This window comes from Branchiostoma lanceolatum, chromosome 4 (assembly GCF_035083965.1).
Source record: "Branchiostoma lanceolatum isolate klBraLanc5 chromosome 4, klBraLanc5.hap2, whole genome shotgun sequence".
Lineage (NCBI taxonomy): Eukaryota > Metazoa > Chordata > Leptocardii > Amphioxiformes > Branchiostomatidae > Branchiostoma > Branchiostoma lanceolatum.
This window is the reverse complement of record NC_089725.1, coordinates 25,613,696-25,627,524: the sequence shown is the minus strand read 5'-3', so window position 1 is coordinate 25,627,524 and position 13,829 is coordinate 25,613,696. Positions and strand designations below refer to the sequence as shown.

The 13,829-nt window shown below is 43.0% G+C and overlaps 2 protein-coding genes across 6 annotated transcripts in view; one reads left to right on the top strand and one right to left on the bottom strand.

The window, feature by feature from the left end:
* Positions 1-755: 755 nt before the first annotated feature.
* Positions 756-8,943, bottom strand: LOC136433659 (adipocyte plasma membrane-associated protein-like). Its single transcript, XM_066426081.1, has 9 exons — positions 8,528-8,943; positions 5,936-6,037; positions 5,216-5,331; positions 4,687-4,779; positions 4,133-4,249; positions 3,300-3,471; positions 2,912-3,046; positions 2,162-2,354; positions 756-1,807 (listed from the first exon to the last, which is right to left on the bottom strand). The coding sequence occupies exons 1-9, from the start codon at positions 8,629-8,631 to the stop codon at positions 1,589-1,591; spliced, it is 1,251 nt and encodes a 416-aa protein (XP_066282178.1). The 5' UTR covers positions 8,632-8,943; the 3' UTR covers positions 756-1,588.
* Positions 8,944-10,273: 1,330 nt separating this feature from the next.
* Positions 10,274-13,829, top strand: part of LOC136433650 (E3 ubiquitin-protein ligase TRIM9-like) — a 45,687-nt gene continuing 42,131 nt past the window's right edge. For 2 of the 5 annotated variants that reach the window (XM_066426060.1, XM_066426059.1), the window contains exon 1: positions 10,274-11,214. In XM_066426060.1, the coding sequence (XP_066282157.1) occupies positions 10,360-11,214 (855 nt within the window). In that variant the 5' untranslated portion in view covers positions 10,274-10,359. The remainder of the gene's footprint in view (positions 11,215-13,829) is intronic. The other 3 variants (XM_066426057.1, XM_066426061.1, XM_066426058.1) reach the window with 2 other exon arrangements.

The window sequence follows — 13,829 nt, the reverse complement described above, 5'->3', positions numbered from 1 at the left end:
CATTCATATTGTTGAAGTCCTCAGTAACATCTAGGTTACTTCTACTTTGTGTAGAGATTGTCCATACATTCAAATACCTACATATCGTTTCCCTATGTTTGTGGTGAAGTACCTGTCACAACAATATGTATGAATATCTATTATTATAGCCGCATCGCCACGTTAAAATGACAGACAGGACAGTATCATGTTTCACTGACGCTGTTCGTGAATAGTAACAAAATGCAGTGACAAAGCAACATATTTTCAATCTTACCGAACCCATTTGCTGATACCAATCGTTATAGAGAAGCAACGCCTGCCTGTCAATTAGACACCGGCGAGTTTCCTTAACTGTGCTCATAGTTCTGTGTCTCATAAGCATCAATGTTTGGTGCCATCACTGCTGTCAAAAATAAACATCTCATTTCAGATAAGTGGGTATGTCATTCTTCATAATTACAGCAACAATGATGATGACGAGAATTTGTTCAGTGTGTGATTAGATTTCCATTGATGGAATACATGACGGCGAGGAAGGGAGAAGCAACGGCAAAGCCGACAACTGAAGCTTCAGCGTTTGAATTAAACTGTCCGTGTGAGGGAGAATGCAGACACAAGCAGAGTACATCGCTCTAGAAGGGGAGTTGTGTAATTGAAATTGTATTGTTGATTTAAACTATGGAAATAGACGCTTAGTATTCAAGACATTAGAATGTAAACTTTGTTGATATTCTAATCTGCTCTAGCTGTCAAAAAAAACGCAAGGACTCCTCTTGTCTATGTATCATATGATCGTGTTTATAAATAAAATGAGTCGTAAATAGGTCGCGTTTGTGTAAACATGTCATCATATTTGTCCGCCCATATGGTTAACCAATCACCGCAGTTCCATTTATGCAGCAGCGGTTTTAGCCAGACTTCCACGACCCAATTCTTTATCACTATGCAAACAATATCCTAAATGTGTGCAGTTCACATAAATGACGTTCACCCACATCACACATGTCACAAACGTAACAGCTCTATCCTTTAACAGAAAGCTATTACAGTATTTCCTCATCAATGATAAAAACTATGTCCTAATTTGAATGATATCTTGAAAGATCGAGGGCGCATCACTGTGATATTGATGAAGTGCTCGAAGTTGTAATTATGATATTACAAATTCATAAAGTCTATTCACAATTAAGACACGCAAAATAGCACCAAATACAACATATCCTCATAACGTGTTTTCACTCTCCACATCATGAATTACAGTAATCGCGCGTAAGTGATTTCACTGAAAGGTTCTTCCTTCCACAATAACATCAACATACTGTAACGTCACGTTGTAACTTTATAAAGCACCCTTTGTTCAGTGGCTCAACTACATAGGGTAGCTAAATTATACTTTTCCATCGGTGGTTAACCCATACCCTTACTATCGAAAGTAATACCACATATCATTTACTTATCTTAACTTTTCTGTACGAAAGTCTAAGATAGCTTTTAGGTCTGGTCTCTTCTCACCAGTTCGGTCGGGCTACGTCTTGTCTTCTGTGGTCTATTTAGCTCTTCTTCGGACTGCTTTACTGCAAGCTACAATCTGATAAAATACCAGTAACTATAGCCGATCAAGTTCTTCAATGGATAATTTACCAATAAACCTTGCAAAGTAAGACCCTATATAAAGGTGTCCGTCGTGCTCATGAATCTCGCTGCCACCGGCGATGCTTTTCGCGCCGGGGTCGTGATAGCTGGCGACGATGGCCCCGGCTTCGTCTATCTCAACTATCAGTCCATAACGCGGCGCAGCAAGGAGGACCAAGTTCATGGGCAACACCTGAAACAAAAGGAATCATACATTTGGCAGTTTTCTGTCTACAGATGCCATAAAACAGAAACCCATTTTGTTTGAAATTCGAAAACCATTACTTTCACATTTCAAATTGCCTTTCTCACGTTTGGAACACGCAGGGATTTCTAAAAGAGCGTTAGAGAACTTCAGAACCTTGTAATCGCAAGGCAGTTTTGCCAAGCAAAACGTGTACGTTGTCTTTTTATCTCATCATCATCATCTCTGGCGGCTTGCCCGGACTAAGGCTACAATGTCTCTCCAGATGACGCGGTCCGCCATTAAGTGGTCTTTTTATCTACCTGTCAGAAAAGTACTTTTCTTGTCACAGAATGAACCTACCTTAAACATTAGTCTTTTCAGCCAAGCCCTGGCCTGTACAGCGTCCAGCATGTTGAGCCCGTTGGTCCCCCTGGTGGCGGCTAGCCCGACCCAGTACCCGCCCCGGCTGCTGCGGCGGATGTTGTCGGGCAGTCCGGGGAGGTTGTCCGTCAGAACATCGGTTCTACCGGCATGCTCTCCGCGGAGGTGATGTCTTTAGAATAATGAAGTTGGGAAGAACAGTTTGAAACCCGCGGCAAAATGAAACGACAATAAGATTGTACTGCTGCATTACTAGTATGTGAAACGAGCAATGTTAAGACGTCTTCCTTCTGTTCATCAACACCGACTCTACAGTGCGATGAAGCAAGGCTTACAATTCAATGTGATGAGATTTTGTGTGAGGAATGATCAAAGAATGTAAAAGTAAGTCATCACTTTGTACGAAACATAAGCTACAGAGAATGGTGATAATACCACAACTGCAATCATCATATTTCTCCAGCCGGGAGAGTTAAAACCTCGAACAGAGCCAAATGTTTGATTTGACTTTATTGTAGAAAATAAATGAGAAGAAAGATCAGCTCTTGTACAAAGAACAATGAAACACACGTTACTAGGTAGGGATCATACTTAAATGATTCTTTCATTGCTAATGAGAACCAGTTTTTAATAACACACAGGGGGCGACCATACTATTGGGTCGTGTGACTCGTGCATGAGATATATAGTAGCGCTAAGTTACAATAATGGCGATCAAATGTTCCTTACTTCAGGAGGCGAGCCGTTGACGTCTCGGCCACCACCAGGTAGGACTGGTCTGGAGACAGCTCCACTCCGTTAGCGAAAGTGATGCCGTCCATGATCTGCCGAACCTGCTTGGTCTTCGTGTCATAACGCAGAACTCTGGAGGACAACAGAAAGAAGATAGAGGAAAGAATAACGTGTTCCAAAGTGAGTTGCTATCTTTGTTAATACAACCCAGTCCCACATCACAGCAGATGATCGTATATAACACTGCATGAACAAGAAAGCTTTGTAAAAATCTGGCCGCACGGGTGTCGCGCTGCTAACGCAGGGGTGTAAAAACTTGAACTTATCGGCTACGGTAGTGATGAACCAAGCGGAAACCTCAACCCCGTCATTAATAAACACAGACCTTCCATCAGGCTTCATCTCCATGACAAGACTGAAGACGTCACGCCGCTGCCACGTCAGACTAGAGTCGCTCAGGTAGATGACTCCATCCCGGTCGATTGCCAGGTCGTTCGGAAACATCATCTTATGACCGGCTACTTCTAAGTCCATCGGGATGAGTGTTTCATGCTCTCCTATAACAAACGGCAAGGAAAATCAGATACCCACGGTTATTACACACAAGAGATGTATATGGTAACGTTGGGGTGGCGAATTCAAAACTTTTATTCGGCTGTTACACATACGTTTGTAACTCTGACGTGCTAGCCTTACTATTGAAACCAGCTTGACTGTATTTTGCCTGACCGCTTCTCAGATACCCCACTGGGATGGAACATCAGCACCATGGACAGCAACTTCCGGTTTGCCTGATGGAGTTTGTATAGCGTTTTGCGTGCTTAGATTGTGGTGAGTTGACATTACCATAGAACACAAATATTGCGTGTGAACTGAACCAATAACTTATGCGGAGTTCTAGGTCAGTGCTTGGGTGGGTGTTTTGAAGAGATGTTGTAAACGTAGGTCAATAGCGACCGAGTCCATTCTGTCCATGAAAAAACCCTCCCGTTCTTTCCAAGATAATGTGATTCTGAATGAAAGCCTTCCATCCCGTTAAAGTAACTAAGACTAGTTAGGTGCCTTCGTCGAAGTCATTACTTGAAGCTTTGCAAATTCTGCTTTTAGCTACTATGAGAAAGATGCCCCGGGCCTCCCGTATTCGAATTCTATCACATCAAAAGTAACATCTGATGTAAGGATAAACGGTGTACCAAGCCTAATGACAAGCTAGCTCACCTGTGCTGATGTTCATTTTCAACAGTCCCATGTACGCGTCTGCTATGTACAGGTTACCGAGACTGTCCACGCGCATGCCCAGTGGGCGACCACAGGTAGGCTCAGTTTCATAGGTGCCTGGGGAAAATATGGGGAACCAAAAAAAATATGGGGAACCATTTAATAGTACAACTGAAGATGTTTTCCTGTAAGAATAATTGGCTCACGCAAACAGAAAAATAATCCACCGTTCTTGAATCTTTTACCCGTTTTCCTACAAAGGCAAAGAATGGTTCTTCACGTGAGACACCCCCTCCAAATGCCTTACAGCTTTGGTATGTGTTTTCGTAAGTTTCAACTCTAACAGAAAGGCGTTTAAGAACACACCATTGACAAAATCTGTTAAATAAAAGCTACACAGCGATGTGTATCAGACTGAAATCCCTTACGGCCTCGTATGCATTTTCTTTGAAATATTTACTTTGGTACAGCCCTGGGGATTACATATTGCTGTTATTACTGGAATGGGTTTATTTATTCAGCTGATGGCTGCACCAAAAGGACGTGTTAGTTACCGCAAGGTGGCGCCCCTGTTCGGCCGACAAGTGTCACCTCCTCGCCTCGTATCCTCAGCACTTTTCCATCCGCCGTACCGGTGTACAGGTCACCTGCGGTTTAGGAAGAAAGAGTCAATGTCCTTCTACATAATAAGCAGCACATGAAATATGTACCATGTATGATGATTTGTTCCACAAGATTCACGGAATGTAGGCAATACATAGGAGATAATCAAGAGAAAATCGTATTCCCATAATAGACAAACTACAGCGACAAAATAAAATCGAATTGCGATAAAAAGAACTAAGGTAAGTGGAAGAAAATACTCACAAATATCAAACATCTATAATTACATGAATAGGACCTATTCTTTTTTAATCTTTGATAGTATATGTAGAAGGTACAGAAAAGGGCTTGAGACAAAAGAATGTAGCAGAGCATGTCTTTTCTCACGAGAATTAAAATGGTTACAACGACTGGAACATTTTCTGTATCTAATAGTTTGGTTTGACTGAACTTTTCCTACAGACGGATGCTGTATAGTACCTTTGTACGTCACGAGTGACTCTGGCCCGATGACCTTGCCTTCGACGAAATGCTCAGTTCTACTCAGAATGGTGTTCGGTGCGAGTGGTCCTTCTAGCTTGCGAGGGTCGGAAAAGCTGTAGAAAAGTATTCAATATCATTTGATTTATTCACTATTCATCTATTTCTGTACTCCAGGGTGGCTCAACTAAGCCACAATGCACTGCTTTACAATGAGGCACAGGAAAGAGCAGACATTTACAAAGTTACAAACAACTAATCAAACAAATAAACAAAAACAAAAATGTTGGGTCATCAAAATCCATGCCTCTATCCAATGACCTTTGACACAGGATTCGAGAGAAAAGATTACACCGACGTTGGCATTTTAAATCTAAGGTGTATTCAAAGTTGAGGTCGGCTGTAGAAATTTTTCTTCTTTTGTATTGGCCATCCGGTTAAAGTGCCCTTCAGGTAGCATGGAAGGCAGACGGTAGCCAGCTAGCTCACCCGGGCTAACCCCAGGAGGGTCAAGGCAAAGTGTGCTTGGGTTGGGGACATATCAAAGACGACAAGCTGGTCCTGGCTACTGTTTGGCTTCCATGCTACCCTTCGGCGTGAGCCACCATTTGTTTCTATGCACATGATTTGCTCCTTCAGTATTAGCCGCAGGCCATGTGTCTTTTCTAACCCACAAGCGTGAAAGATTAGTCAGATATGTAGATGACAGGTTGTACATACCTGTACTCCTGTGGGTCCGCGGGGCAGGGGAGAATCAGTAGTACTGCGGTAAGAACACCGAGAATCGCACCGAACACAACCAGGCACAGCGTGCACGGCGATCTGTGGGAGGCAGCAGAAATAAAATGTTTCTGGACAGGTAGATGCTACAATATACAGTAGTAGAGAAATAATAGCCTAGAATCCAAACCTATTACAGCTCCCGAGTCTCTCTCCGCAAATAGAGAGAGACTCGGAGCTATAATAGGTTTGGATTCCAGGCTAGAGAAATAAACGAATCTAGACTAGAGCTAGCTGGTGAAATTTCTCTGTTTTTATAACCTAGGTCTACATTTGACGGTCCAAGTCGGATTTCCTTATAGGATTTACCCTCCAGCCCTCCGTTGATGACAGGTACGTTACATTTGGCATTGAAATTCCTGAAGCTTGTCAAGCCGAATTAAGGCGATGTTGGCTAGACAACAAGCGACGTTTTTTTGCCGTCTCGTCTGGTGTGTAATACTTTATAATCTTTATTGCATGTTCGTTCCCCAGGGGGATACATGCACAGGAAGCCACAAGGGGCCATACATGGGGTAATTGAGAGAATAGAATAATAAGAATAACGTTAACATGAACGTCTAATACAATACTAAGCACTATACTTAATATCCTACTGTATATCTAGGCTCTAGTGGCTTCTTCTCTCTTTTTAAAGCACACGGCAACATAATTACAAACTTCGTCCATTACATTAACATCTGTGCATGACATCAAGTATCTGGATACTGATACTAACAACTATCATTATGTTTCGCCAACGAAACATATTGTTTTTGTCAGGTTTCTTCTTCTTCTCCTTCTCCTTCTCCTTCTCCTTCTTCTTCTCCTGTCAAATCTTCAAATCGCTTCTTCTCGGTCGTCCGTCGACCAAATAAGCTGAAATTTGGTATGCAGGTAGAGTATGTGTATACCCCTAGACCCTTTTTAAGTTTTTTTGATATAAGTTTTTAAAATGATTTTATGGAGGTTTTTTGGTCATTTTCAGACAAAAGTCGCACATTATGGCCTCCAGTGCCGTGGTGTTGAAACCTGAGGACCTGAAATTTGGTTTAGTTGTGCATTGGATATTTACCCAAAGGACCCCATTATTTTTTTTGGCATACACTACTTCAAAATGATTTATTTTGCAATTTTTTGATGCAATTTTTGGTTATTTTCTGTCAGGGCCAGCAAGAACTAGGTCATACTGTAACATAAGCCCTCCTACACTCACCCCTTTCTGGGACGTAAAACCAAGCAGATGTCAGGGTACCTATACTAATGGTATTACAGAAAGTTATATGTACTTTATGTTACATGGTACGGATGTTATATTTGACATGTATACGTACCGTTAGCAAAGGTGATCACACCTGGCCATGAATTATGCTAATGACGACCTCATTTGCATAATTCCTGCATAAACTTGTATTTCCCTTACCGTGACAACATGTAGGTACATGTAGGAAAGGTGAAAGCACCTGGACATAACTTATGCTCATGAGGACCTCATTTGCATAAATTATGCAGAAAGTTGGATTTGCCCAGGAGTTCTTTTGGGACAGCCCACTTCTTGCATGAGGAGTATGGGCGAAACATCCTGAATTTGCTCTTAAAGCAAATGACGGCCAGTCTAGTTTCCCCCTGTTATATGACATATGATATTTGTCACTTTCTGGTGGTTAAGTCCTTGGCAAGTATCTTTCATTAAAAAAAAGTTTGCAACCCCGGAAGGACATCTAGCATCGTGAGACACTGCTGAGAGCAAATTTCTTGAAATGTAACATTTTGTAGAGAGCGAAATGAGCGACATATACAACAGATAAGGGTTAACAATTCTTTGTAAACTAGGACTGGCGGCCATAGACCGACGAAAGCGGGGTCAACAACATTGCAACGCCAGCATCGAATCGGTAAGACAAGTTTGACAAGGTGGAACCGATGGTGTCGACATGCAGGGTAGGTCTTGGTCCGTAGCATGCTCTTGTCAACAATAGAACCTTTGTGCCTGTACCGTGCACTTCCTACGGCAGTTCTAGATATGTGATAAGGAGTACAAACATCAGTGGATCAATTCGCTGTATCATACATGGTTTTCCCCGTATGCTTCTATTCTTATCTGAGGTCATCTAAAAATGACACACTTCCCTTTGCTCTAGACTCCTTAATCAAAAACAGTCACATGGTTTCAACAACAAAGAGGACGGGGCAACAGCAACAGCTGACTAGTACAAGGGACAATAGATAATCATCACACAGTAACAATGGAAATGGAACGACAACAAGCTCTAGGGCAGCGAATCCAAAATCGTCTCTGTGTGCAACAGGCGACGTCTATGCTGACTACCTGCATACGAAAGCTACACAACACCTCCTCTATTACCGTCTTAACAAGTACAAAGAGCTCATGCCTTTGGTAAGCTACCCGATTTACTATAAGCGCGGGAGGTCACTTGAAATCACCTGTAAACAGGCAATCGACTATGCTCTTGGGACTAACCAACCTTGTGGACAAATTTGTTTAGTGTCAGAGAACAAACATGGTGCTAGCTTGTTGTGGTTAGTACACACCTTGTCTGAGCTTGGTGGTTGTTGTCCACTGGCTTCGTAGAACGCCCCCTCTCCTTAGAACCACCAGCCTTCCTTCCCTTCTTTCTCTGTCGCGGGTTCTCCATCCTTCCCTCGGTCACCTCGGTCTATCTACCGCTACTGTACGACTCTGGCTTGGCCCTGGCCGGTCCACACAAGTTGTAACTTCTCCTAAGCTGCACGTGCCAAACACAGGACACGCACCGCACTTGTGATCACTTAACGTTATAGACCATTCCGTTTTGTCGGTTTGACTTTCACGCCCAAACTGTAACCGATCCGTGGTGCAGGTTATCTAAGTACACCGATCTTGAATAAAAGGTCAGAGGTGCGAACGCCGACAATTATCTCAGGTTGGTATCAGTCGCTGACGTACCTGTCGGGGACATTCCATTCAGTCCGCGGGTAAGGGGTGAGGACAAATGGTGCATCGTACGTTGTGAAAAAAAGGCACAAGTGCGTAATCTTATGCTGGAGTCTAGGAAGAAGGACATCAGCTTTTCAGTTCTTTGGGTGTTGCTACACCCCACCAATATTTGTTGTGTTGCTCAAATTTAGGGTACAATAACTGAAAAAGTTACGAAATACGAATTGAATTTTATCGTCGTTATTTTTGTATACATCTAAAAATAGTCATTGTCCTACGTAACGTTAAAAGGAATTGGATGGGTGGAAATTTTTTAATGCGGGGCTGGATCCACGACTTTTAGAAGAATTCGTCACAAATATGACATGCATGGCTTACTTGCAATTTACCAATTACTCACTAGAGGACGCTTTCTCCTAATGTTGCGTTCGTATGTTAACGGAAGCGTTTCGAGTGATCGGCAAAGCCAAGCAAGTTAGGCGAAGAACAAGAATAAACATTGATTAAGATTCCTAAGAACGCAACATACATGACTGAAAGGAATCTACTAGTATGTGTCCTTGGACAGACTGCTTAATCAGAGAGATCTACGCGTTGATAGAATAAAGCATAGCAAAGCATAGCAACCAATAATGACCCATATCTATCTATATAATGTTATAGATTGTCTATTGATCTCTTATCTCGCTGTAGACGTGGGTTCCACCCTCAGTCAGGGTCTGATCCTCATTGAAAATCAAGAGAAAATTGGTTCTCAATGTTTCAAAGTGTTAGTAAGATCAGTAAGATTCAACATTGACATCATAACGGACTTCGCGTAATACTGCTCGAACATTCAAGGTGGCAAACATGCGTATGCGTAACAAAACACATCACTTAATACCTCGATACCCTTAACAAATTGACAGTATGGTAAAGTACAGGACTATTTCTAGAATATTGCTTTTACTTTTTATTGATTTTTCAAAGAAGAATAACAAACACAGTGAGAGAACCGTCCAGCGGGAAACGATAAGCCATCAAGGAATATAAAGATAATTTGATCATTATAGTACTATGATATTAAAAGAAGTTCAGGAATCTAAAGTAAAGGACTAAATTTTACGAAGATACACGTGGGTGACGAAATAGTAATTTTTCTCAGTCCCTTCCCCGGCATCACTGAATTTTCTTTGTTGTGTTGATTGTGACCAGACTAGAACTAACATTACAATTCTACAAAAATGCTCATTTTTCTTTCCCATTTTGCTGATTTCGTTCAATAAGTGACGAATACAAAGAACTAACTTCCAAGCGCCCTTCTTCCTCATTGGTCGATGAATAATCACATTGGGCATGCGCTCTGTGTGGTCAATTAATTCAAATTGAATACATCAACACAACACAGAGGTGTGCGGGCCGATCAGCCGGGTAGGTTTCTGTCGGGCGCGTTTCGCAGGGTGCATGCATGTTTTCCGTGGCGGGAGATCGGGGGTCGTTCGGGATGGAGGAGGAACTGAAGTGCCCTGTGTGTCGATGCTTCTTCAACGTCCCCATCATCCTGCCGTGCCAACACAGCATCTGCTTGTCGTGTGCGGCGAGCCAGGTGACTCAGACCTACGGGCTCAAGCCCACGGAGGAGGACGCGCTCAGCTACCGCCACTCCACCATCTCCTCCCCGGGCTCGGACTACTCGTCCGCCTACGACTACACCGATCTGGACAAGTTCGACAAGCTGAGCCTGTATAGTGAAGCGGATTCCGGGTACGGGGCGAGCCTGAGCGGCTACGCGGCGACCTGTCCCAGCTCGCCCGCCTTCTCCACAGTCAGCGCCAGCTCCTCCATCTCCACCACCACCTCGTGCATACGCTGCCCGCAGTGCCGCCGCACCACCTACCTGGACGACCTCGGCGTCCAGGGCTTCCCGCGGAACAAAGCGCTGCAGACGATCGTCGAGAAGTACGAAGAAACCAAGAATATCGTCATCAAGTGCCAGCTCTGCGTCGGCCAAGCCCCGAACGATGCCACCGTCATGTGCGAGCAGTGCTCCGTCTACTACTGTGACAAGTGCCGAGAGAACTGTCACCCTCTGCGAGGTCCCCTGGCCAAGCACACCCTTGTGTCCCCTGCCCTGGGGAAGGCCGCCATGAAGGCCCGCAACCAGACGTCCCAGGGTGTGTCCACTTGCATCCGCCATACCGACGAAAACATCTCCATGTTTTGCATCATGTGCAAGATCCCAGTCTGTTACCAGTGCTTGGAGGATGGCAAGCACCAGAACCACGATGTCAAGGCACTGGGGGCGATGTGCAAGATGCATAAGGTGGGAGACGAATTTTCGGTCCATTGATTTTCATTATCCACTCATTTATGCGATACCACGTCCTAATATCACCAGTCTGTATAGGTAAAGACTGACATGGTGACACAGTCTGATGGCGAGCTCCCTCCTGAGGGTTTGGGCAGAAGCTGGTGATGCTGGATTAGATTGAGATTCAGCATCAGTACCAGTCTCCTAGTTCGAAACCGTCCCCGTGCATGGGTCATTATGTGTGTCACTGTGTGGTAAATGTGCATTTTTTTTGAGGGGTAAGGGTAAGGGTAAGAGGCACTGTGATGTCTATGGCCCTTCTACGGTCTCGAATTGAAACGGAACCATCTGCACTTGGTGCCTTCTCCTTCAGGAGGAAGCTGCACCGGCACATCGCCATGGCAACCTGATGACATCATTGCAGACAGCCAATTGCTAGGCTTGCATTGATCTCAGGGAAGCATATAAATGAGTGTATTTTGAGGGGATTTATCCGGATAACACCTGAAAGTATGGGTAAAAGGTCCATTTCAGGTATTCTGATGGCTTGAAAAATTTTGATGGTTGCTTTTGCCACTTCAATTCTAAATTGATGTTGTAATATACAATGTGTCAATATAATGACATTATAGAGTATGTTTAATATGACATCTTGTGACACCATTATTGTTAGTATTGTGTGAAGTTACTAACAGGTAAGACTTTAAGGTACTAGTGGCTTCTCATCTTCAATTATAATAGAAACCCACTGATCTAAAGGCTATACCATTGCTACAGATAGATGCCTTGTCATTACGTATATGTCATGTCCTAGCAGAGTTATAGTCTTCCTGATGGTAGTCATTAGATACGCTGTGCTGTTTAATGTAGGCCTGCATCAGTCTTTGCGACCCGCTGTTCAAGGTACCTCTACCTGATTGGTAAGTTGATACATAAACGGATAGTTTGTCTGAGAGTGTTGGGAGTTTATGTGTTGGCAAATTGCTCTGTCTGGTAGTTTTCTCACGTCTATGGCTGTTTAGTATGGATGTAGGCAGTTTGCAGTCTGGTTCCATCAGTGGCCCTTGTGCATTACTGGGATCAAGCTAAGATATGGCTGTAAAAGGCCATGCATCAGGCTTTGGTAGAACTGCTCATGCTGCCACCCACCCCAAACGTGTAAGAAATGCTGACTCAGCAACTTGTAATCCTTCATTGTTGTCTTTCCCATCTCTTACATTGAGGAAGATGGGGAATTTTGAGACACTGAATTTTAATGTTGATTGGATCTTTTATTCTTTTTCTCTCTCTTTTGTTTCCCTAGTTCCACAGTATGAAAATTTCGCTTATACAAGAGGTTTTCCCGGGTAAAATGGCCCAACTTGAATTATTGTTGCCGTTCATTGTCAGATAGTGGTTTTGTCCCTCAGTGCTTCTTGCATTATAACAGTATCATTACTCTCAGGCTGTGGTTTCGAAGACACAAAATAATTAGCAGATTATCGGTCATCACTTGGCTTTAGATAGAGAAGAAAAAAGTCTGGATTAACATATGAATGAAATTATTAGGTACGTCCAGTCAATGCAAAGTACCCCAAGGACTAACCAAGGAGGTTTTATATAGAAAACCTCCTTGGACCAACCATGACAAAGAGACAGACTTTCCTTCCTTCATTTATACAAATGGTTGTTGTACATCTTAGATCATAACAGGTTACATTTAGTGGAATCCAGCCTATCCCTCATGAATGCTTCTTTCTCCTTCAGGGGACAAAAAAAGGGATTCCCCTTTCACAGAGGAACAAATTGTACTTTAATCCTGGAGTAGCCCTTGTAGTAAGGCTTGCACTAATCTGATTTTGCCGAAGCATCGAATCAAGAATGAGGGTTTCTTTACTCTCCAAGCAGAGGAGGGGTTCCGGGAGGTTTTTGACGTGTTTTTGTCAGGCTTTCTATTTTGTCCCGTTTTTTTGTTCCCCAAAACCTTGGTTCAAAATAGAAAGCCCGACAAAAACGCCTAAAACTGTCAAAAACCAGTCGGACCCACTCCTCTGGTTGGAGAGTACTGCGATGCAATGTTTTGGTGATGACTACCCTAAACGCATGAGCTCAGTTTCCTGTCTATTGTTTAGATTTTTATGTTAATGATGTTACTGTTGTTTTTACTAAACAAGAAGAACAGTATTGTACACAGTAGCTTGGACACAACCGGGGTGATTGCACGCTGGTATTTGAAGAATTGATTGAACAAGCAAGGACCTCACATGGATAACACAAAACTGTTTGGTGTTTCATCCTGAGAATTCAACATTTTTTTCATCATATTGATTAATAGAATCTAGTCTTTCCAAGGAGGTTTAAATTAAACCTCCTAGGTCTTTCAAGTCATTTGAATAACTGACAAAAAGCAAAAAAGTTACCTTGTTACAACTTGACGTGATGTTACGATTCTCTTTACTAGCTAGTTCCCATGGTATACTGGTAATCCCATAATGACTGTGTAAACATTCCTAAGTTCTCAAGATCTCTTCTTAAGAGGACACATAGACTCTTTTAATCCCTACATTTGTACAAAGATCCTATAGGCATGTATTGTCTTATGAATTTTCGTTGAGGAAGAATGCGGGGCAAGCATGTCAGCTGGCTTG